The following is a 26,008-nucleotide window of genomic DNA, read 5'->3' on the forward strand; positions in this document are numbered from 1 at the left end:
ATTAGCCAGTCCCTCCAGTGTTTTTTTGTGCTAATGCTTAATTGTGAATTTATTCCAAATTCAGCACAAAACGTTGGACTTAAGTGATGCCAACTCCCACCTGCAGGTGGCAGTATTTCTTCTGCTACACTTCTCACTGCAGCAAGGAACAAAAAGTCACATTTGCCGTCACACATTATCGCAAAACTCCCTTATAGTGGGAGAAAAATAATTTTGCACACCTTAAAATAAGATCCTTGGAATGGAAAAATATTAACAAAAATATTTTTAATCGCTAAATGATGATAAGAAAAAACTTGTGCATTTTTATTGTCTGTCAACTTTCACCCAGACTCTTTTGGTTATGTCCTAACCCTAAGCATGTCAGATATAATGGCTGAGTACCTTTCTTGCTCTGGATTATTGCTTTGACCTTAAATCTTTTTTTCTGGAGCCTTGAAGGCCAAAAAGTTAAGAAACAAAACTACAAGAATGTCACCGCTGTGATGTTCAGCTCCCACACACAGATCTGATTGCTCACTGAAACAGAAAAAGAGAAATAAAATCACAGCTCTCCACACTCCCACTCTGATTAAATTCAGGGTCCATGAGATATGAAGTTATGAGGAAAATTGAGTTGTGGACCCACCTCCCATACGCTTGTCTGACCTCAGATCAAACTATTACATCTGTGTTTGCGTGTCTGTGTTCAGTGTAAAGGGCAAAGCAACCCCCACAATAAGCAACACCCAGGAGCAGCCACGCGTTTAATTGGTCAGAGCGATCAGTCTGATGACAGGAACTGAATCAGCAGCTCTGCTCTTATTGCAAAACTTCTGACAGAAATGCTTCGATTAGCTTCTTTGATGAATTCTTTGGGAAACCTGAAAACTTTACATTTTTGTTTCATTCTAAAGAGCTTGGTCTGAATTATTAGAAAGTAACTTTACTGTAGTTTAACTGTAGTACCTGCTGCACTCGCTTTAGTGTATCTTTATGAAAAATAAGCCTTGCAGCTTCCTGTTAGGAAGGTGAGTCTCTTATCTAAAGAGATACAACATCTGCTACATCTACTTTCTTTAACGAAATCACAGCTTCTACACAAACTTGTCACAATGTGTATAACACCTGGAGTTGAGTCTAGTGGCAGTCAGTCACCCTGATGGTACCAGCTGGTCTCACTTCTAATTTTTTCTGTCTTTAAAGTCTCAGCTTTAGTTTTTCAGCTGATACCATCAGAATTATTGGCTCAGAAGTTGCAGCTACTGATAAAATAAACTTCTAGCTGCTCTACCAGGAGTGGGCTTCAAACCCAGGAGGACAGCCGTCCATTGGATCTTAAGTCCATCGCCTTAACCACTTGGTCATCCTGGTTACAGAAGGTCAAAGGTCATGTTGATTATCAGGCCTTTGAGTGTTCTGTTTTGATATTTTAAAGACCTTCAATTCATTCATAGTTCATTCAACAGAGTAATTTTAGTAGATGAAACTATTTTGCTGATTAATATGCATGTCAGGTTTGGTTGCAGTGTGAAAAAAGAACCATAGCATCTGAAAATATAGCAAATATTGGATTTTTGGACCTCAGTTGAACCGAGTCTACCCGACTATCAGGTGTGAAAACTTCCTTTAAATTGCACGTAAAGCACCAGCATGCAGTCAAACAAGCAAATGTATCTGCTTTCAAACAGCACGGTTATAGAGGAAAAACAAACTGTTTTCTACACCCATTTGTGCCCTTTTTATCTTCTTTACTCACCTCAAAACATAAAACTACGGCTTTCATCATTAGAACCTTTTTCCTTGCGTCATTGCTAAACTTTCAGTGCATGTGGAGCGTTGTGTTTTCAGTGATGATGGACTCAGTTTGAAGGTAGTTTCTTTAGGTACAAAGCAGCAAAATGCCTCTGTTCTTTACTGTGATTTTCTGTCTCTGATGTTGAAAGCTTGTCAGACGTTTGATCAAACATTTGAACGCTAGAAGTTTCCATTGACTTGTATTAACTGTCTTTTACTCTCAGAAGCTTTTTGAGTTTCTTGAGACTTTCTTTAGCTCTCTGAGACAATTTACTCTAATCAGAGTCACATTTGCACATGAAACAGAGGAACTTCTAATTATTTTATAGCTGTAGCTGAACTTTAAATGTGATATTTTACTAATTCTTTGGATATGAATGATGCATAAACTGTCTTCATCAACTGATGTCGAACTTTATTCAACTAAAAGTTTACAAAACAGCCAAGTAAATTAGCCCTTTAAAATGTATTTAGAGAAAATATTTTAGGGGAAGCTAAGTGCGCTAAGCATTTTCAAACTTAGCAAAAGCGCTAAACAAAAAAAGCAGCTCTGCTATCAGTGGATTAGTGGATTAGGAGAAGTGTGCCCACCACTGATACTGTGAATCACGTTTTATACATATTTGAGATACCGTCTGTTTGACACCAAGTTCATCTTCCTCTGTTTCTCTTCCATGCGGCGTCCCGCAGGGCTCACTTCTGGAGCCTCTACTTTTTTTCATTTTGTCTTCTTCCCTTTACCTCCGTTTTTAGGAAGCTGAAATTGAGCCTTTATGTTTTTTTGCTTATGACTGCAGGTTTTATCTGAGAGAGAATGAGACTTTGAAACTATAATCTTATATGTTTAAGTTGCTTTATAGCATCTTTTCTGCGTCTTCTTGTATTTGTGCTTTCATAATTCTATCTGTTCATCACTTTTGGATTATTTTAATGCGCTTTGCTCCATTTTAGAGTGAATGAGAATGTCTGAACAGGGTCGGTAAAAAGATAATCTTCTTCTGTTTACGTGTTTTAGGTGCTCTCCCAGTCACTGTGAACATGGCGGCCTCTGCAGTCAGACCTGGACCGTCTTCCACTGTAACTGCTCCGACAGCGGCTACAGCGGCGCCACCTGCCACAGCTGTGAGTCACATGACGCCCAAATATCATCATGTGACCCATAAGACACAGGCTCCCAATGACAAAAAGTATTTATTGTTATTTATCATTTTTATCTGTTATTTATGTTATTTCACCAGATTGGTGGAAAGTGCCACGCTGGAGCTTCTGTAGCTGCAGACGCTGATATTAGTGTCTGTGCTGCTGCTACATGATTAGCATTGAGATGCTACTTTAGCCTTGAATAGCTTCACTTGCAGGCTAACTCCATTTAACACAACTTGAACACAACTATAGACTTTTCCAGCGTCCAATCAGATTAATTTTTTAAACAGAAATGGCCGAGAGAAGCTGCTTCTCATTGCCGAATGTAACTCGTGCGTCATATTAATGGGCGTACCAGAAACACACAAATTCAAAGGTTCCGGCTGGAATTGATTGCTTTTCAATGAAAAACATTTTCTAACTCTTCATTGTACGAGTTGAATAAAAGTATTTTATAAACAGATTTGGTTTACTGATGTTCCTCAGACGTAAAACCTTGGGTTATTTTTCTTGCAGTGATCTGTGAAGTAGCCCCCATGTTGAGCGGTTTTCCTCCTCCTTTCCCAGCGTCCTGACGATGTTCTCATTATTTTTCCTCGCAGCGGCGTATGAGCAGTCCTGTGAAGCGTACAAACACAGCGGCAACACATCAGGATATTTTTACATCGACGTGGACGGCAGCGGACCCATCAAGCCACAGCTGGTCTACTGCAACATGACAGGTATCGCACACACACACACACACACACACACACACACACACTCAGCCCATCATTCCTCATTAATGTTTTACAGGGTTGCATAATTACAGCTGATCTTCCTCTTCTTTTATTCTACATGACCACGTCTGTCCTGTTTGTTTAGTGGTTGAATAAACAGATTGGTGTTTGATATTTGTCTTCTCCTCATACATTTTTAATTGCTTTGATTGTCTTCGATTTGTCCCAGAACATGTTTAATATGATGTCAGACCACTGACATGTTTAACAGAGTCAACATTTATATAACACTCTTTTAGGTAAATAGTTATTTCATACATGTTTGATGGACAAAGTTATAAAACTACTTTTATTTCAACTCTTCAGAAGCACGAGTTAATGTTCTGAGACAAAAAGAAAAATGACTTTCAAAGCAGGAAGTTCTTCTCCCTCCACATTTGTCTATGACGAGGTCACTTCATTGTTTATATATTTCTGTCTTCTCCTACTTCTGTTGGACAAAAGTTTTATGCTGTTTCTTTCAGTGATAATCATTAATATTTATCACCTTGTCGTCACCAGATGAGAACACCTGGATGGTGCTCCAGCACAACAACACAGAGCTGACCAAAGTTCGACCCTCTCCAGGGGAAATCCAGCATTTGGTTCAGTTTGACTACATGTCTGAAGAGGAGCAACTAGCTGCCATCATCCACCAATCAGAGCATTGCCAACAGGAACTGTCCTATCAGTGCAGGAAGTCCCGCCTACTCAACACTCAAGGTAGAAAAGAACGTCTGATTTGATGTAATTAATTATGCATGTTAGCAGTGATTGGCACCGCAAACTAAAAGGTTGGTTATGCTAACACTGTATTTAGCAGAAGCTAATGCTAAAGCGCTAACTTCGATTTAGCTTATACCGGCCCAGGAAAGACTACAATTCTCAAGCACAATTTAACTCTGACATTACAATTTACATGTTTTATAAAACCCTTAAATATTGTATTTATGTTTATATTTGTATGTTGTTCATGAGTCTAAACAGCTAGCTACTTGATGAATTCTTAACAGCTGGTAACCAAAACTTCAACACAGATGACAAACTTTATTCAGGTGGAAGCTTAGAAAACAGACGAGTAAGTTAGTGCTTAAGAGTTTTTCCTAAAAAATATATGAGGGGGAACTAAGTGCAGTTAACAATTTTAAAGAAAATTAGCACCAAAATTAGCGCATTATCAGAATACTGGTAGTTTGCCCACCACTCCATGTTGGTTATCTAGATTAATTGAACTTTTTCTAAGACTTAAATTGGTAAAGCCTTTAAAACAGACACTTAAAAGAGCAACAACTGTAACACAACAAATAAAAGTAAAAGTGATTGTTATGACCATGTTAAAAGAAATAATTATTACAAATCAGGATGATCAGAATAAACTGATCTTTGCTAACTAGAAAAAATTAAAGAGGGATAGTAGCTACTAATCAGATGCAAATACTCTTCATTAAGTCATGATTAATGGATTAATGGTGTCGCCACCTCAGTAAAAGTCAGAGTTTTTGCAGTTTACTAATTTGGGTCACACAGACATGCTAACACAATGTTAGCTAAGAAAAGCATCAGCAATAACAAAGTTTCTTCTCATCCATCTGGGAGAGTCCAGCTGTGATGTCCGTGCTGTTGTGTGATTAAAGGTGTAATTATTAACTACATTTAGGCTTTTTTTGTAAAATTAGTTGATTATTTTAATTACTATTGAGCAACTTCACAGTTATTTATTATACAGTTTTGATTATGTTTGTAAATCAGTCGACCAGTCGCTGAATATTGTCTTTGAATGATTCAGGTTCCCTTCAGGTGCTTTTATTTGTTTTTATTTCAGTCTGTATTTGAGGTCATCATATTCTAATTATTCAAAGGTTGATCTCACTACTCAACCATCTAATCCTAATCCCTTTAATCTCCTAATCTTATCTGGGGGCGATAAAGAATCTTATTTCACAGCTTTTCCTTCAGTTTGCCCAAACGATGGTCACGTTTGAAACAGAAATAAAATCTCTTTGATCATCAGGTAGCTTCAGATTCCTGAATTAACAACACAGATCGCTAAAACACAGATTTTGTTCAAACAGACAGAATTTACTCCTTTACCAGTGTCTTGTTTGGTACTTTAGCATCTTGTTTTTTATTCTAAAGGTTTAATTGAATGAAAAATGCCACGTCTTTTCTAAAGATGATACAGCTAAACTTAAAAGTGTCAGGATCTCAGGTTGTTTGAGTTGGTTTTGGGGTTTGTTTGTTTATTTCTGTGTTCCTTATTTCCTTTTCTTTGATTCAATCAGTCATGTTTCTGTTTCACTTTGGTTCAGTCCTTTCTCAGAGATTCCAGTTTATTATGTTTATTTATTGTCTTAATTTTATTCTTTGTCAGTTAAGTTTCTTAGGTCTAGTTAATCGTTAGTGTTAGATTTATTTCCCTCTTTCCCCACACCTGCAAACTGTTTCTAATCAGCCATCTGATCCTTGTTCAGTAATCATTTTCCCCAGTATACGTACAACTTATTCTCAGTAATTCCCTGCTGGTTCCTCCCGTTTCACCCTGCCATTTGCCCCGGTTCCACCCTGGGTTCCCTGCTGTCTTTTTGCTTGGATTTTTGTTCTGCTCTGGCTCCCTGTGCTCCCTGTGACTTTTAGACATTTGTCCATCATTTACACAAAGACTTTCTGCATATGGATCCAGAATTAAAAAGCATATCATGACAAGAAGGGCAGAATTTACTTTTTCTAGGCACATTTACAGCACAATCAAGTAACTATGTTACCTTCAGTTGTTGTGAAAATGCTGAATGTGTACAGCATTTTAAAAATAGAAATTTGACTTTGCAATTTGACGACTCTGTCTCTTTAAGAACTGTTTTTACCAGAGTTTCACTGAGAAGTAGCTTGTATAATGAGCTGAGCTGATGTTCGGTTCCACCAGGTGTTTGCTAATTGCTGCTGGCTAGTCTGAAGGAGCTGAGCGGGGGAGTATTTTTGGTCTAGTTTCTAGAAATAAAATGAAACTAACTTTTCATCAAGCTATAGGAGCTTGTTTTAAGTAATTAATTCCTTAACTGGCAGATTATTTCACTTTACGAGATATTTTTCTCATTTTATAAGTTAAGTAATCAAACTTTTTCATCAATATTAATGGATTATAGACTTAAAACAAGCTCCTGTTATGATCGTCAGAAGTGATGGTTTGAACTTCCTCCTCCTCTCTCTGCTCTTTGTTTCTGCTCTTATTTACTCCTCTGAGATTTGGGGTCATAGTTCAAGCTTTATTTGAGCTCTTTAGATACTAATCAGTTCCTCCCAGCTGTAAAAAAAACAACAGCTTGTTGCCACGGTTATTATGCATCACAGCAACTGACCACATATAAGAGAGAACGTTACAGAAATATGTGAGGTGAAGCAACGTTTTCTCTGTCATGTAATAGAAACGTTGGTTGAAAGCTTAGCAGACAGTGATATATGAGGAAGAAAGAGACGAGGAATCGAAGTTTCAGTATAACCTCCTCGCTGCTTGCTGGAAAACAAAAGAAGCGCCGACTCAGCGCCTTCACAGTGTGTGTATACTGTCATCATCTGCTGTATCACAGCATTATTTTCAGGAGCTGGCAAACATCCCTCTGTTTCAACTTCATGGAGACTTAGAGATGAGGACGGCTGCCTGGTCCAGTCCAGATCCCTCCAAATGGTTCTTCAGTATTCCTGCTGTTAGGTTTAAATCATTGTAGAAAGCAAACATAAGCAGAGTTTAAAGCCAAAGTTTGAGTTAAAAAGCCTCTGGTTGATGAATAAGGAGGTGAAAGGTGCTGTTTGTGTTCCAGAGGGGTCTCCGTTCAGCTGGTGGCTCGGCGGGCCCGGAACCGGACTGGTCCAGACGTACTGGGGAGGAGCTCAGCCAGGCAGCCAGCAGTGCGCCTGCGGCCTGCAGGGCGACTGCGTGGATCCACAGCTTTACTGCAACTGTGACGCCGACCGGATGGAGTGGTACTAAAACCTTTAACACAAAAAAATGGCACATTTTGTAGAAATTTATGTAACAAACTTTTAAAAATTTAATTTTTTTTTTAATTAAAAAAATTAACACTTTTATAGTTTGCAAAATTTGCAACAAGACGGAGAGTTAACTGTCAGATCCGACTCAATCTGGCTGTCTAGTAAGAATGTCATCCTCAGGAGAAAAAGCTGGATAAAAAGCCAAATCAAGCTGTTGCTGCTGTGGTTTTGTTCAAACTAATTAGTCTAATTAGGAAACATGTGAAAGCATGAGACAGTAATTTATCCTGCAGCTTCATTTCATTTTCCTCCTACCTTCCTGCTTCTCATCTCCTCTTTTGTTACTCCATGTTTGACTCATTTTTCTTTAATCTTTTACTTCTCCAACATCTCCCTTTGTCATCATGTTTTCATGCCTTCATCTCTTTTTGCCTAATTTAGCATTTCTCCCTCTTACTTCCATCTGTTCTTGTGGTTTCTATTCCACACAGGTGCTTGAAATCCCTTGAAAATGCCTGAATTTCAATCATGTGTTTTCATTGAAAGTGCTTGATATTCAAAGTACAGTCTAATGTTTTATCAAAAGCCTGAATTTGGAAAACTTTATTTAGAGTTAGTTCCATTTTCTCTCTCTCTCTCTAAAGTTAAATCAGACTAAACTTTTTTTGTTTTGTTTTTGTCGGTTAGAATCACCAAAATAATTTTTATTTGCTAGAAGCCAGAAAACGAAGCAAAAAATTTTTTTAGAGATTTCCTTCTAGCTTTCTTTGTATACTGTGGTTTAAGTACTTAATTTGAGAGGGAAGACAATTTACCATAGCGTGATTAGTTTGGATGGTTTCAATGTAATATTTATTATTTCTAATGGATCAGTGACTTATTGGCATCTATTTTTTACATTGAACAAGGCTATTTAAATTGGAGCTTTTTCGTTAAGTAACTGTTTTGTTCTTCAACCAGACAAGGTGCATAAAGTGAAAGAGATTTCAAAACATTAAATTTTGGTCTATTTTAGTTTATTTGTGCCTGCTATACAATGTAGAATACTATGATGAGACATTATTAATAACAGCAATTAATAAATAATATCATATAATCATGATTTGAAACCCCTTTTTTAGTTCGTTTGTATTGTTTTTATCTCCAAAGTATTGCTGGAAAACTTACCTAAAAAAAGCAAGAAGACTGCTTTAATTTTACTGTGGAACAAAAAAATACAAAAACTCTGCTTACAGTGTTTCCTTTCATCTGTACCGTGTCAGTTTATCTCCTCCTATCGGATCTTTTTCTCCTCTTCCTCTCAAAGGAGCGAAGATGCGGGTTTTATTTCCCATAAGGAGAGCCTGCCGGTCCGATCGCTGGTGCTCGGTGACGTTCAGAGGCCCGGTTCAGAAGCTGCTTACAGGGTGGGATCGCTGCAGTGCCATGGCGACAGTAAGTCCATCACTGGTTTCATTCATCTATAAAGGTATTATAACTTTTTGGCATCCCATTTAAGTTTAATGTTCCTTCTGATAAATTTACTGGGGGAGTAATTAATTGTCAGGACAAAGATACAGAGTCATATAAAACACCATAAAACCAACAATTTAGAAAAACATTACAGTTTGATAAGTGCCATCATCAAAGTCTTAAAATATGTTTCTTTTATTATTAATCAAAAGCAACTCTAAACAGGACAGTTTAGAGTTGACCTGTTTAGGTCAACTCTAAACTGTCTAAAGGAAACTGTCAACTGTCTAAACTGTCAGCTGTTTTCCTGTTTTCTGGAAGGTTTTTTCCAGATTTGTGGTGCATAGAAGCTGAATGCTGCTTCTCCTTGTTTGGGTCTGGTTCTGGGGATGCAGACCAGAACCAGAACCTGAGGGGTCTGGAAAGTTGATACAACAATGTGGTGCTAAACCGTTCAGTGATTTATAGACTAACAACAGCATTTTAAAGTCTATTCTCTGAGCTACATGGAGCCAGTGAAGGACTGTAGAACTGGGTGATGTGCTCTAACTTCCTGGTTTTAGTCAGAACTCAGCAGCAGCGTCTGGATCTGATTGGTTTTTTAGTCAGACCTGTGAAGACGCTGTGGCAGTAATCAATGCGACTAAAGATGAACACATGGATGAGTTTCTCTAGATCTCACTGAGACATAAGTCCTTTAATCCTGGAGATGTTCTTCAGGTGATAGAAAGCCGACTTTGTAACTGCCTTTATGTGGCTCTGAAGGTTCAGGCCAGAACATGAACCTTCATGTTTCCAGCTGTAATAAAATCTGAATAATTATCAAAGTAACCCTGAACCATTTTGTCAGATACGGCTGCTCTGTTGGTTGTTGTGTGACAGTCAAATTCCTGTTTCACAGAAAACTTCTGGAACGCGGCGTTTTTCGACCAGGAGACGTCGTACCTCCACTTCCCCACCTTCCACGGAGAGCTGAGCGCAGACGTCTCCTTCTTCTTTAAGACCACTGCTTCCTTCGGGGTGTTCCTGGAAAACCTGGGCATCAAAGACTTCATCCGCATCGAGCTGAGCTGTGAGTGCGGCGGGAGCCCGAGGGCGGGGATTTGATGCAGATTAGGATGATGTGCCAGTAAAACCTGGAAGCTTTAATCTGCTCACACCCAGAGAATGCAGTGTGGTTGGAAAAATCCTGCAGGGAAGGAAATGTTTTTTGATCTGAAATTCCCTGAATGAGACGAATTAAGAGACCTGGACTTTATTTGGGCTCTTTTTATTGAGGTTGTTCTAGGCTGTTCTCATACCTGATAGATAGTCCAGTAGATTTGGAGACAAAATTTGCAACATTTGTTACATTTTCAGCTGCTGCTGTTCTCTTTCTCACAGGACTGCATTGAAAAAGCTGTTCCCCTCCTCGCCTATAGGGGCGCTGAAGGAAGCAACACAAAAACCTCTGTAGAAGACACTGAGCGCTGAACTTCCTCCTTCTCAAAATGCAAACAAAAATCTGAAACGTCAGATTTTGTCTTTGCTAAAAGACAATGAACCTTTTCTGCCGCTAGCATTAGATTTCCGTGTTTTTTTGGTTGTATTTACCCAGAATTCCCTATTCTGTAGTCCACTTCAGAAAACGCCCTAAATAAATCCCATGTGGTCAAATACTCTTTCTGTAGATCTCAGCTGAAGTGGAAGATGGATACCTTTCTTTTCACATAGACTAAATAATCCAAGCCGTTATTTCTTGTAATTTTGATGATTGTCGCTTAAAATTTAGTGTCTCTATGTGAAAAAGTTGTATAGAATTCATAGAAAGTTGAGTGGAAGAAGAAACTCTGGTAGGAAAATATGCAAGAGAACAGAGATAACCACAACCATGAAACATTCAAACTCCATGCAGAAAGATTCAGTCCCAGGACTTTCTTACTGCCAGGCAGCAGTACTGCCAACTGTTCAGCTCTTAGAAATGATTCACAAGAGGAAAACATTGGGCCATGTTTCATTATTGTTTTTCTTTTTTAGCTCATTATGTGAACTTTTTTATCTGTTGCTTTTGGCGGCACCTCCTGACCAGCCGTATTATTTGTCCCTGCTAGTCTTCTGCCTTTCTTTCCTTTTAGATTCCCTGTCTCTGTTCTCAGTTAATCACTCAGCTGCTCTCACTCTATCTCGGTCCATTAATCATCTCTCCTCAGGATAAATTGCCCTCTGGTTCATTCAGTCTCTGCTAGTTCCTTCTGTTACTCTCACTTCACTTTCTGTTCTGTTTCATGTATTGTTGGATTCCATCTAATAGTTTTACTTTTGGAGGTCAGGATGACAGTAGAACGTACTGGAATACATTTATATAACAAAATTACCTGATTTCAATCATTCAGTTCTATTACAGCAAAGAATATTAGAATAAATGTATTTTATGTCTCTGCTGCTGATAAATCTGAAGGAATTAGATCTGAATTTCCTAGATTTGTTAAATTTAAACTTTTAGTGTCACTGTAAAACACATATTCCTTATAAAAGTTACGTACTGCAGCTTTAATGCGGGATTCCACAGGGTTCAGTTCTTGAGCCTCTGCTTCTTTGCTTCTTCAGCTTTAACATTTCTTTTTTCCTTATCATTTCAGCCTCCACTCAGGTTGTCTTCTCCTTCGATGTTGGAAACGGCCCACTGGAGGTTAGCGTTGAGTCGAGTTACCCGCTCAACGACGACCGGTGGCATCGCGTCCGAGCCGAGCGGAACGTGAAGGAGGCGTCGCTCCGTCTGGACGACCTTCCAGTCGCCACCCAGGAGGCTCCAGCTGACGGACACATCCACCTGCAGCTCAACAGCCAGCTCTTTATAGGTGAGGACGGCTCGTTTTTTCCCCTCATTTCTCTTCCTCAGCTGCAGCGTTTGTGGCTTTTATCTCTTTATCCTTTAATTCTCTCGAGCTTTTCACCGTCTCATATCTCTCCACTGAACGCTTCCTGGATATAAATCCAATCTACTGTTTATTTTCTCACACAATATCTTCTGTGGTCTCCAGAAAATTTGAGGTTCACTACATCTGCTGAAAGCGTTTAGCCTGTTTTTCCCAACAGTAAATCTCTCTAATTTCACATACATGTTAACAGCAGGAGTCACTTTATGAAAAAATCCATTGTAGAACAGATCACCTTCATGGCAGTTCATCCAAAGCATCCCCACTGGTTTTGCCACATTTTCAAATGTTTGTTGTAAATATAAGGTCACTTTGGTTACTCAGATGCAGAAAGTTACATTTTTTGTAGTTAATCACTGGCTTTATTTTAAAGGAGTTCCATGTTGTTTTCCATGTTTTGTACTTCCATTTGAGTCTCTACTGCTTCTAAAACCAGCCTAAGCTTCGTAAGAAAACACCCAGCCAGTTTTGGGCAATAAGTTACTGTTGCCAAAAACATTAAATGATAAGTTAACATTAAGTCACAAATCAGCAGAAACTGCCCTTCACCCCAGCGAAGTTCGACCCGTTCCCTAGCAACCCCAGCAGAGTTTTGTCCGTTACCTAGCAACCCAAGTGGAACTCCAGCACCTTTGATCAGCTGGTTTTGCTGCTCTATGCTGTGCTTTTTAAAATATTTTTTTTTTTTAATTTAACATCAATACTTACAGTTGGTGGAAAGAAAAAGTACTTCTGATGACAATATTTGGTTTTTACCATATAGTATATTATAAAAAAGTAAAAATATGTGCATTTTAAATATGTATATTTTGATTTTATTCTTAGTCTTTCTGTTTTTCTTTTGCTGGGTTATCAGATGCAAGGGTCCGCAGATCCGTTAACCCTGCACACACTTACGAACAGATGGAACCTGAAAACAATTTACTGAAACCAGAAGAAATTAGCATCAGTGTTGTAAATAAGCAGACGGTGCAATTAAATTATTAACTTACTGCTGGAGGCTACCACACTGAAGTTACCCCTAATCACTCCTCCTTATGTTATTCTAAGTACCATAGCTGGGCTAACATGAGACTGTTTGGGTTTCATTTTATTACATTCCTACTTCACCAAAAGTTGTTCAATCCTCCACTTATAAACATTTGAGTTGATTGAATTCTCATCTGTGGAAACAAGATTATTTAAAATTAGTACAGGCTAATAAAGTTTAGTAAAATGGTTTGAACTTTACTGAAAGCCAAACTCTTAATTCAGTTCCTAAAATTTGGTTAAGTGCCTGAAAATCCCTTCTGTTTTGCATGTGAGAAGAACATTGCATAAAGTTTTACAGTTCCTCCATTAGCAGTGGTTAAGACCAGGCTGGGAATGCTGGGAAGTTGAGTCCAGATGAACATGAAGACATATGGAGGCCCTGGATATGGAGAGCTTTGCTAAAATATTCTCTCCCCTTGATTTTTTTTTTCTCATTTTGTCATTTTGCAACTACAAATTTCAGTCCATATTGTAAGGGTTGGTTCTCTTAAGTACTTTTATTGTTTTCATTAAATGAAGAGCACTGAACTTTTCCTGTTCTGAGCAAATCCACCCCAAAAAAGTTAAACATAAGTTGCACGTTGTACGGCTTCACTAAATGTTTCCAAAGACACGAACTGCAAAATCTCCAAAATCTCCTTCTTTTCTAAAACAACTTAGTTTCTGTTTTACCAAAAAAAGACTCACATTGAATTAACTGTCCTGCTAAACAAGCCGTTCCTGGGAGAACAGGCATTTCTCTCTGTGCAGCTAATTAATCTGCAGGCTGTTCCTCCCCACTGACATGAATTATGTAAAACTAAATGCTAGGTTATTTAAGTTCGGCCTCCTTAATGCTGTCATTTAAAGATATTTCAGTACATGAGTTGTATTTACAAGACTGCAAACTGTTCCATTGTTTGAGTTATAAGATGCTGTGTCTTCTTGTGTTTATTCATCAGCTGTATTTATAGGCCATAATCCTCCTCTGCTTTACATGGCGCTGTAGTCTATTGTTTTGATTAATAAGCCGTGTTATTGCCTTGCATGGATTCATAACCAACGTCCCACCGCTGCTTCTGATTGGTGCTAAAATCTGCCGCAATAAGAAATGAGCTCAGCGTTGTTTCCACTGTAAAGCTTTCCAAGCAATCCTCCAGCTTTGATTTGGTGTTTTAAATGTTTTATAGAGTTTATGTTTTTTAAAAAAGACTAAACACATCAAATTCTGGGAATCTTAAGCTTAACATGCTAGTTAATCAAATAAAAAATTGGCACAATTTGCAGGATTTTTATTTAATCACTTAAGCATTTTTTATACAAAATTAGAAGTATATTAAAAATGCAAATAAACTAATAATTATTGGCTAAAATGCAGTAACTTAGCATTCTTTTTGAGAACGCTTCGTCACTTGTAGATTATTTGACAAAGTTTTGCATTAACTGATTATTAAATTTACAGGTAAAGGTGCTTAATAAAAGATTTTGTTTTTACAGATTTTGGACCAGCTTAAGCTAAATTTGTTCCACTTGATGAGTTCTGTGTAAAATATTTCTACAAACTAGGTTTTTATGGTGGGACTTGATTAAAATTTTCAATCAAGTCATTTTCAGAGTCTGTAATTAATTAAAATGCAATGAATCACATTTTAATCAAAAACTGCATAAAAATAAGCAACATTTTCAAAGATAACTATTGTTTTTAATCTTTTATTTATGTTATTCAGCCCTCAGATTGGTGCACAGTGTTATTAATCAGCTGGTTATTTATATCTACCAACTTTAATTTCATCCTTCATAATAACAAATGTGCTCCCACTGCAGACGCGGTTATCTCTGTCTGTCGAGAACTGCAGCTTTGATCACTCACAGACGTTTTATCTGTATTTCCTTCACTCCTCTCTCTGCTTTGCTTTATTCCCACAATGCTTCTTGGCCTTAAACTCCTTCTTTCAGCTGCATATTCACTATTGTCGCTGTCATTTAAATTTTACTAACAGATATTTGGTTTGATCGTCCGCTAATGTGTGCAGACTGACTGAAATCGTTGGCGCTACATTTAATCACACGTTTATCCTCTCGGCTCTGCTAAAAGGTTTCTTACCGACAGAAAATGAGATGAGATATTTCTTGGTTCTTGAACAACATAACAAGGTCAAGGGAAGAGTTTCTGAGGCTTCAAAGCCCTGCAGTTTCCTCGAGTGGATTGTTGTATGAAATACGAGCAGCTGCATTAAAAGGTATGCGGTTATTGATGAAATTGCACACGTTCAACAAAAACGCTGCTGCGGCTGTGATCTGATGCTAACTACAATCATCTGCAGACATCTGATATGTTCAGCCTCAGGGTTGATTTTCAATGATTTTTTATATCTCAGTTTTTCTTGATGAAATCCAAAATAAACCATTTTAATGTAAAAGACACTCCAAGGCAGTTAGCCAGCCATGTGCTATCCTTTAATTTTCACAGAAAAAATATCTAAAATAGCATAAAGATTTCTGTCATTCCCCCACTTTTCCTACTGATGCACCAGAAACGTCATCTTAATGTAGAAATCCACCTGTATATGCAAATAAATGAGCCTCAGGTTGATGTTTTATGGTCCAAAAAGCTGAAAAAGTCATATAGTAATGTATATCACATTACTATATGTATAGATATATACATATAGTAATGTGATATACATTACTATATGTACAGATCTATACATATAGTAATGTATATCAGAGGACTTGTTTATTAAATCTTCCATTTTAATTTCTACATTAGGTAAAACATATATGACTACCAGTAGTTCATTTTTGTCCTCTGTAGAGGACATTTCTAAACTTGAATATCTCCCACCCCCTGCATTCTACTGAATTAATTCCTTTTGGTATCTGGAGAGGACATTTAGGGCTTTTCAATGATACCACATGTGAAGGGGTGGGACTTTTGCACGTACCTTTTTCTAATTCATAAAAATGGCATTCAACAGTAATAAAACATTTTATGGGAAGAGACAAAATAAGTGCATAAATATTCTAATTACCTTACAAAGACTGTGGGATTAAAAAAAATGGTGATTGGACAATATTTTTTTTCCTGGTAGTCAGGAGGCTATGAGGCATAAAGGGACGCTATTACATATTTTCCAACCACTAAGTGCCATTTTGTAGCAATATTATCTTCAGTTGTTGTAGAAATACATACAAAACATAATTTAAAAGAAATTTGACTTTGCAATTTAGCACCTAGAAATTGGGTATCTGTCTCTTTAAGAAGCTTTTACTCTTCACAACATTGTTTCTTCATTCTTTGTGGAAATAAATGTTTGGTCATATTGAATGGTTGCCACAAAAGATTAAAAGATTCCTAAAACATGCATGAAAGAATCAAGACAAAACTCCTGCTATGTTTTTGATGAGGAAAATACATGATGTAAAGATAACAAAAATACATAAAACATAAAACTTTCCCTTTAAAAATTGAAAGGTTGGTTTATTTGCAGCCATTCAAACCACTTATGTGTAATTAAATTTGTCTAGCTGTGTCTCCATTGACTATAAAATTGTGCCAATTGGAATTATAAGAAAGATTCTCTTGTAAAAGTCTTTAACTTTTACAATCTTTAACTTTAACTTTTACAATAATATGAGACACATAATCTGTGAAAAAATGTGTCTCCTTCTTTTCCCTGAGCTGCTATTGCCGTCTGCAAAAGCATCAAAAACAACCAATCAGAGCAAGGAGGAGTGTCTTAGCGTTGTCAATCATCCTTTAGTATCTGCTGTTAAATATGATGCTAAATAATGATGATTTTAACAAATAAAAATGAAGTATACTTTTAAGAGCTACATACTGAAAATGTAATGGCCACATGCCAATTACAGGGGAAAAGAAATCACATTTTGATAAGAAGTTTTTGTGCCAGAATGATTTTGTGTATTTCACCAAAGTCCAACAGAAAACTTTACTTTTGCATCAACAGCAAAACGTTAATTTGTAGTAACCGGCCTCCTCCACTAGGGGTCGCAAACCATCGCACAGTTCATCAAAAATTGAGTTTGTCACTCTAAGGTTGATTTTTAATTAATTACTTCATGGACGAACGTATTCACGTGTGATTTAAATTACATTTGTTTAATGGCAACATTACAATTTTGAAATTGTTTTTCTTTTTTCCAACATTAGCAGAATATCAAAAAAGTTTTTGTGCATATTTGCATTGAACCTACTGATGTCATAGCATTGTGTTGTTTCAGCAAGACCATAAAAACATTATTTTTAAACATCTAAATGAAAAATGTAAATTAATTTAAAACCCTTTAAAGCCAGATTGTTATTTATTTTATATACTGGTATGTTGAACACTAGAACTGAAAGAAATTCTTCATTAAATCTGTAAATATGCATTTTCTTGCAGGTGTTAGAAACTGTGTTAGTTGCTCTTCTGGGAACAGTGAGAGTGAACAGGTGAATTTGCAGCTTAATCATCTGAATAATTATGCAGAAAGCTGGATAACGGTAGCTGTGATTCTGACAGTGATTAAATTGTGTTGATATTTGCATAAGAAGCCTGATCGGTGCACATTAAAGAGGATCAGAGTCTCAACGATTTATCCTCCCATGCATTAATGCTGGTCATTTTCTAATACAGGACAACTGCTTTCATTGTGTTTTGTCAGACGGACGTCGAAGGAGGTTTTCTGTCTGTAGCTTTGCTGCTTTAATAATTTATGAGTAATATCAGAGCGCAGACTGGGGGAGAGTCTCTCTGTGATTTATTGGTGTGAAAATAAGAAGCTGTCATGTTGAAACTCAGGGAGCAAACAGCTGCTTCATGAGTTTGTACTTCCAGGACAATAAAAGCTTGAGCTCCTGATCTCTGCTTTGAAAGGTTGCCATGTTTGAACAACGACAACAACAGAAACTCGTCTGAATGAAAAGGAAAACTTCCTCACTTTTCTGATTGCTACATTTTCAGCTGCAAAAGTTTTTCTCTGTGCAAAATTAAACTTTTTGAGTCGCTTTTGCAAACAAAGCAGAAACAAAGTCTGCTTCTTTTTGCATTTATTGACGAATCTGTGAAGGTTTGATGCTTCTTTGAATGTGCTCAAATAAAAGCAAGGGCACATTTTTATTTTATTCACTTGGATAACATGCAGTACTGTGCAAAACTCTTCAACCATTACCGTCTTATTTTGCTTAAAAGACTTTCTTTTAGGCTTACTGAAAGTCTCTTAATGTTTTGGGGGATTTTCCTTACAGTTTTCTTTATCTCTGTTTTTAATCATACAGCCAATCAGCTGCAAGGAAACGAATGCAGCTTCTGGATTGGCTGCTTTGCAAACACTAGCCACTTGCGTCTTTCCGTCTAAGTAGTTCAACTTTATACTTTGTAGCTGTGTTTCTTTTCCACAATTTGTGTGAAATTTGTCAATATTCCACTGTTGTTGTGGAACTTTCTCAATTGCTGCGTTTTCAATAAATAAGAAATGAAATTAAAATCATTTAATAAGTTTGTACACGTGATAAATTATTAAAAACCGTGCCACACCATCATCCTCCTACTACTTCCTGTTGACTTCTTTGTGGTTTGCGCCAGCAGCAACATCTGGTTGTCATGTGACTCAGGTGTTTCCATAGCAGTTTTGCAAAATAAGCCAATTTTGATCCGGCCAAAAAACCACCTCATCGTAGCACGGAAATTTTTGTCAACATTCCCTTAAGCAAAAAATTTTTCGAAATATTAAATTGTGCAATTATCTTGTTGATGGAAACGCAACTTATGAAAAAAATCCACGTATAGGCGAATTTACCGCAAATAATTTTGAGTTGAATTCCACAGAAACATCTGAGTGTAGACGTTGGTCTGCTGTATCTTTAATTTCAACAACCTGTAGTTTTATTTTCTGATTATTTTTTGTTTGCAGGAGGCACGGCGTCCAGGCAGAGGGGTTTCAGAGGCTGCATCCGCGCTCTGCAGCTGAACGGTGTTACTCTGGACCTGGAGGAGAGGGCAGAGATGACGCCCGGCGTTCGGCCCGGCTGCCCGGGTCACTGCAGCAGCTACGGCTCGCTGTGCCAGAACCAGGGCCGCTGTGTGGAGAGAGCCACTGGCTTCCACTGCGACTGCAGCCTGTCGGCTTACACTGGAGTCTTCTGCCAGACAGGTATAAATCTGTGTATTCATAATAAGTTACATCGTACCGGGGGTGAACTGCTTGCAGATAATGCTTTGGATATGTGATATCTGTGCTAAAGTACATGTACTTCCTTGCAAATCTGATATATTTATTTATATTAGATATTTTTAGATATACATGGCCCCAAGCAAAGCTATAAGATTTTCACAGTCATATTCAATAAATTAGAAAATGCTTTCTGGTGAGGCTCATTTTGTCAGATTAAAATTTTGAAAATAATTTTAAGCAGGTCTTAAACATACATTAAGCCCACTTGTCTGTATTAAAATGTTTTTTTTTTCCTTAGGTAATATTATAATTCATTAGCTTTAAGCACAAAATCATAAATTCAGCTAATTCGCTAAAGTGAATTAACAGAGCTAATTTTTCATTTAGCTCTTTAGCACTTATGCTAACTTTGAAAACATAAAGTGCTAATTTATTTGGCTGTTTTGTAAACTGTCAGTTGAATAAACGTCAACATTTTTGCATTGATGTTTTGGTTATCAGCTGTTAAAAACTCTTTAAGAAATTAGATATTCATATTTATGCTCTTATTGTGAAGGGAGTGAAGAATGCTAATGCAGCAGTTCCATTTCCTCTCTTCATGTTCTCTCCCCATTATTCCATCCAATAACTTCATTTCAAAAAAGAAACATACAGGAATAAACTAAAACAGGGACAGTAGAAAACATGATATCAACATGAATACATGTACATTATGAAGTCAAAATGACGTTGGTACTCGAGGGTTGTAGTCTTTCAAAGGCAGATATAATTTGAATTGAAGTTCGCGCTTCAGCATTAGCTTCTGCTAAATTCTGTGTAAATGTTGCTCTTCACTATTAGAAGTAATTTTTATGATGAGTGTAACTTTTTATTTAGCCGCGCCCCAGTGGATCATAACTAACTGTAATAAAGACATGAAATTATTAATCTGTGTTTAAACAATTTATGTTTTACTTAATGATGGAGTTACTGAAATAAATGAGCTTTTCGATAATAATCTAATTGATTGATTTTTTTATTTATTTTTTGCACTAATTTGGCATTTATCTCCTGAGGAAAAAAACTCATAAAATTCCTCTTAAAGCTTCGACTCCACGTCTGTTAGGCCGAATGAATTAACACAGATTCTCTGAATAGAAGAAACGTGTGAAAACCATAACCAGCCAACTGGTTGGAGCTCAGAACAGATTTTTGGTCGACTTCACCTCTGTTTCAGAAGGTGGGTGGTGGTGCGTCTCTGATGCTACACCCACTGAGAACAAAGAGAATAACAATGCATTGTTATCCTGACCGTCTGTAAATCCTTTAACTTGAGAGTCGAGCCGTCTCTGCGCTTTAAAAGGACCCTCTTAACCCCCCCGCCCACCGACTATTGACATGCTGTATTCATCTCCCACTGCATGCTGATGCACACTGTGTGTGAGTCACGCTGACGCACTCACTGCTTAATATTTCACAAAGAAAAAACAGTTTTATGTTTAAATAGCCTTCAAATAGCCTTAAGAAAACTTTTCTTTCACTCAACTGTCACACATCGTATTTCTACAAGCTGCATTAAACTGCTTACACTATTTTGGCTTTTTGTCAAACGTATATGTCTCAGATCGTCAAACTGAATGTTATATCAGACATTTAATGGGTAGTTTTTATGCAATGGTTTCAGCTTTCATTACTAAGGGCAAAAAGATATTAATCAAACCTTGCTGTGTTAAAGCTGACCTGTTATACCTCCTTGAACATCTTAGCATAGGATCTATGAGATACAAAACTTATCATATTTTTTGCATGAAATCATTCTTAGATGATGTGATTTTAGTCAATTCTGCCTATTTTGAGATGTTCTTGGGTCTCTATCACTTTAAATCCAAATAAATTGCTGCTGACCACGCCCCCTAACTCAACATTTACACTCATATGTGAAAATGGCTGTACATGCACACTACCATACATGTTAGAAAAGCAGAAGTGGAGCCTTCTGCACAACCAACTAGAATGCAAAAAGCAGTTTCTAGATGCTACATGTCTGCAGCCATTTTCAAGTGCAAGTGTAAAAGTTGTATATTTATATGTAGCATCTAGAAACTGCTTTCTGCATTCTTGTTTGTGCAGAAGGCTCCACTTCTGCTTTTCTAACAAGTACGGCTGTATAATTTCAAATCTGTTTGCAGCCATATTCAAGTGCGAGTGTAAACGTTGAACATGGACGCAATTAATTAATTTCATGCTGTATTCTGTTCAATGACTTTAAATGGATTATTTTTAAACTAAATGTTCATTTTATTCTTTGGTTTTATTTCGACATATACCTGCAGGCCCCAGTGTCCTTATTTAGAAATGGAAGTCTGAAGAAAATATGATTACAAAACCATATTTCATATTTCAAATCATATTAGAACAACTGAATCCACATGGCACCGACTCCACATGTGTTAAAGGGTCGTGTATAAAGTCACCCTTAGCAAGCGCGAGAGAGGTTTTTAAAAATCTAATAAACAACATGACCTTTTTAGTTCATTTACGTTTAATTACTGCCTGGACTGAGCTGTAAATTAGAGGCTAAATAACAGCACTGAACAATGAGTCAGAGACACTGAAGTTATTAAACCTGTTCTCAAAATGTCAGCAATACCTCAGCTAAACGTTTCGCAGGAGGAACACCACTTCTGAAAATCCTGGAAAATTAACTTTTCTCCTATTAGTTAAGAGGGATATGGATAAAAATCTAAATTAAATTTGACCTGTTACAGGTGGTGATGCGTCTTTGATCAATACAAAACATGTTCATTACAATTTTTGAATGAAATCATTCATAAATAAAGAGATTTTTGTAACGTTTAAATAAAACCAGCCAGAACCCAAAATGCAGCCAAGACAAGTGACACATTTTATTATAAATAATGAGATGGTGCTGAAGGGGTTCTGCAGGGTGTGGTCACACTGGTGGGTCAGGAATGGGGATCCACAGGGGCCGTGAATCCAGCCTTGGGAGGGTTGGGTGGACAATGGGACAAATATCCACCAACCAGAGGCTCAGAAGTCAAAACGGTCAAGGGTCAGGGCAAGGAAAATCGAATATTCAGTGGACTGGAGGAAGGGTCAGAGGCAGGCAAGGTTCAGCAACAGGAGGTCAGAACTCTTCTCCAGGCAGTAAGGACTAGCAAAAGCAGTGGTCAAAAACAGGCAGGATCAAAAAACCAGAAACTCCTTGGATATGAATCATGAAAAAAATGTCTGCAAACAGACACACAAATATACAACCGTACATCTTTGAAAAGCAGAAGTGTAGCCTCCTGCACGACCAACAAGAATGCAGTAAACTATTTCTGAATGGTAAGTCAACAACAAAACACTTGTCATTTCTAGCTGCATATGTAAACTGGTAAAACCAGGTGACCAAACGTGCTTGAGCTCAACTTGGGTTGCTAGGTAACGGGCGGAACTTCACTGGGGTTGCTAGGTAACAACTCAGTGTGACTTAGCAATTGGGAGGTTTTTGAAAATACCAAAAATCAGCTGGATTTATCTTTTTAGATACTTGGGATGTTGTTTTAGAAGCCATTGAGACCCAAAAAGAAGTATAAAAACCTCCAACTTGTGAATTTTGCATAATGGGTCTCCGTTAAACATCAAACATTAATCTTCACATGTTGAAATAAAATCTGACATTGAGCTGGCTGTTTTTCTGTGAGGCATCAGGAAACCAGACACCTCGCTCTGAAGGGATCTCCTCTCTCTCTCTTCCAGAGGTGTCAGCCGACTTTAAATCTGGGACGTCGATCAGCTACGCCTTCAAAGAGCTCGACGAGCTGAGCAGAAACGGCAGCGACCTGCCCTCCTCCATCTACTCTGACCCGCTTCCCAGAGGAGAAAACGTCTCTCTGAGCTTCAGGACGACTCAGAGTCCGGCGCTGCTGCTCCACGTCGGCTCCCACTTCAACCAGTATCTAGCTCTGCTCATCAACAGGCACGGTACGGGTCAGGAGGTCATTCCAGCAGAGGGTCGAATGTCAAGGATAAAATGAAGTTATACAGTGAATAAATTGTTACATCATAAATTAAATACATCTTTATTTATAAATATTTGGCATTTAAACATAATCTTCATTAAATCTGTTAAGCAGTAAATAAAATTTAATTAAAGAATGTTACTGGAAAGTCTGAAGGATTTCCTTCATGTTGTTTTTATTACTTTTGACTCTATAAGTGAGTTTTCTTTCTGGAGAATGAAATAAATGAAGAACAACTTATCAAAAAATAATTTGTAAACTTGAACTCCAGTGAAAGTAACTTATAAGCTGCTTTCAAGTTCTGTAAAAGTAACCTGTAAGTATTTGTACTTATTTACACTGTGTATTTTTAATGTTGTCTGTGATAATAAGACCTGCGAGTAGCTGCAAAGTATCTGTAGGTTTTAGAAAACCGCCTGTAAATAATGAAACATAAAGTGTAAATCTTCTAAAGTAAATTTCAGAATGGATTCTGTAATTTCCGGGCTTGTAGATTCTGTGAATGTAATGCAGTTTATGTGTACTTGCTAAATATTTGCATTTTCTTTCAATTTTGAGAAAAGTTCTGAAAATTGGTTTGTACTTTTAAGATAACTTTCCTATTTTGGGTCAGTTCCAGAAAGTAACCTGGATATTCTTGAAAATTACGTATACATTATGTAGAGTTAACCTTAAAACTAGCCTTTGGGTACCAGAAATTACTATTTTAATTGTTAAAAATATTAGGTAAATTCTTGAAAATTGTGTAGCCCTGAAAACCTCTTCAAAGCAAGCATGAAGTTCTGGGAAAGTTCTGGGAAATACGTAAAACTAAACATATAAAAACATGGCAAATTCCAAACTATAACCTGGATTTTTACAGAAATAAGTGCAGTCTGGAAAGTAACCTATCATCTCTAGAAAGTAACTTTTAGGTTCTTAAAAAGTAACTTGTTTTTGCTGTTTTGTGTGATTTTCTTTCCTTTGTAACGTTCTGACAGTAACCTGTAAACTTTAGAAAACAAATGTTTAGTTCACATATTTCATAGAAACTGTTATTGGTCTTTTTTCATGAAGTCAAACTCTGCAGAAAAGAGAAGCCACTTAAAGAAATGACTGGAAGCTTGTTTTATCTGCAAAATATGTCCAGAAGTTGAACTTCAGCCTCTCATTATTCAGGAATCTAACACGGACGGCAGTTTGCAGCTTGATTTGCTGTTAATGGATTTTTCCTGCTGTTAATGACTTAAGGAAGCTGATAGGAAGTGAAGCATTACGCTTTTGTGCTGACATCCTAAAAGTAAAACAACCAATTAGGAGCTTTTTCCTTGTTTTGCCCTTAGATAACCAAGACTACAGATAAAACCGCTGGAGCTCAAACAAGAGTTTTACTGATTATCTTTTTATTTTAAATTAATGTAGCAACATCAGGTAGGTTGATCATTACCTAATATTTTTCAGGCAGAGAACCACTTAACCTATTTAACAAACAATAACACGACATCTTCATATACCTGAAGTTAGAATATTAGTCTCTTAATGCACTTATGCTGCTTGGTAAATGTGACCAAAACCATGAACACGTCTGGGACGTTTCCAGATTCTGAAAGTTTTGCAATGATGTCAAACACATGGAAATCAAAAAAGAAGTTGTGTCGTGTGCCTTAATAATGTTTTAGGACCATTTGCATAGTAAGAGGAAGGTAAACTTGACTGGCTTTGGCAGAAACAAAAATCTTCTTCTGCTCTATTAAGTATAAAAATTATCCACACATTTCTGTCAATTGTATTTAATCACCAATTAAATAATTTTGATTTAAATAAAAATTACAATAGCTCCTAACACGGGATCAGTCATATAAAACTAAAGAATAGTTCTCACCAACTGAGACTCGTTCAAAAGAATCGAATTGTTCATGAACGACAGATCAAAACTCTCAGCAGGTCTGACTTGGTTTCCTCCAATCTTATAAGTATTTCTGACGTTGTTTTCTTTCTGTTTTTCTTTTGAATTACCCGATTCTAGGCTAGTTATCCATTATTATTATCTTTAACCACAGCCATTTCGTAAACTGGCTCTATGTATCGCATTTTGAGCTCAAGTCACGGCAAATAAACTGCCATTACATGCAGTCCCATGCTGACCACTAGGGGGCAGTTTGAGAAAGACTGTTGTAGAGAAATATTGTCTTGAAAGTATTTGGTTCCAGCTAAAGCTCTGAGTAATGACCAAACCGTTTTTGTTAAGTCTCCACTTTAGAAGAAATAAATCCAGGAAAATATCCTCCTAATCCAGCAGTTATCAAACAGATTAAACACATAATCCTAGTCTGTTGGCAGAAAGACTGTCAGAACAACAAGGCGCCCTTCTCACAGAGGAGAAAACATCTCCGGTTTTGGAGATTTAAATCGTTTCCTTGTTTTGTCTCGCTTGTGAAGATGAGCTGGAGCTGAGGTACAAGCTTGACGGCGGCAGAGCTGCAGAGGTGCTGAGCAGCAGCATGAGGGGGCTGGCCAACGGGCTGCTGCACACCGTTACCATCAGGAGGTCGGCCGACTCCGTGGCCATGCAGGTAAAACCGCCTCATTAGTGTGCAACGCACAGACACAGAGCAGCACCTGGATCCCTAGAGCTTCCTCTCTTCCTGCTTCTACGCCACAAACTGCAAAACACATCAAAGCTTCACGGAGATAATTTACCAGAAACCAGAAGTTGGACCAGATCAAAGGTCCGCAACCAGCGTCTCTTTGGACCAGTGGCTTCTAAAAACTAACTAGTGTTTCTTTTTAAAAGGTCGGTATCATG

General features: G+C 37.4%; 1 protein-coding gene across 1 annotated transcript in view; it reads left to right on the forward strand.

Moving 5' to 3' along the window:
• LOC106929533 (contactin-associated protein-like 4) overlaps positions 1-26,008 on the forward strand; it is a 99,943-nt gene that overhangs the window by 64,532 nt on the left and 9,403 nt on the right. The window contains exons 11-20 of the mRNA XM_015006550.2: positions 2,792-2,898; positions 3,522-3,641; positions 4,200-4,400; positions 7,490-7,652; positions 8,968-9,095; positions 10,015-10,185; positions 11,732-11,950; positions 18,956-19,195; positions 22,961-23,185; positions 25,642-25,775. Coding sequence (XP_014862036.2) covers positions 2,792-2,898; positions 3,522-3,641; positions 4,200-4,400; positions 7,490-7,652; positions 8,968-9,095; positions 10,015-10,185; positions 11,732-11,950; positions 18,956-19,195; positions 22,961-23,185; positions 25,642-25,775 — 1,708 coding nt within the window. The remainder of the gene's footprint in view (positions 1-2,791; positions 2,899-3,521; positions 3,642-4,199; positions 4,401-7,489; positions 7,653-8,967; positions 9,096-10,014; positions 10,186-11,731; positions 11,951-18,955; positions 19,196-22,960; positions 23,186-25,641; positions 25,776-26,008) is intronic.

This window comes from Poecilia mexicana, unplaced genomic scaffold (genome assembly GCF_051168715.1).
Source record: "Poecilia mexicana isolate PSO_F unplaced genomic scaffold, ASM5116871v1 scaffold_17, whole genome shotgun sequence".
Lineage (NCBI taxonomy): Eukaryota > Metazoa > Chordata > Actinopteri > Cyprinodontiformes > Poeciliidae > Poecilia > Poecilia mexicana.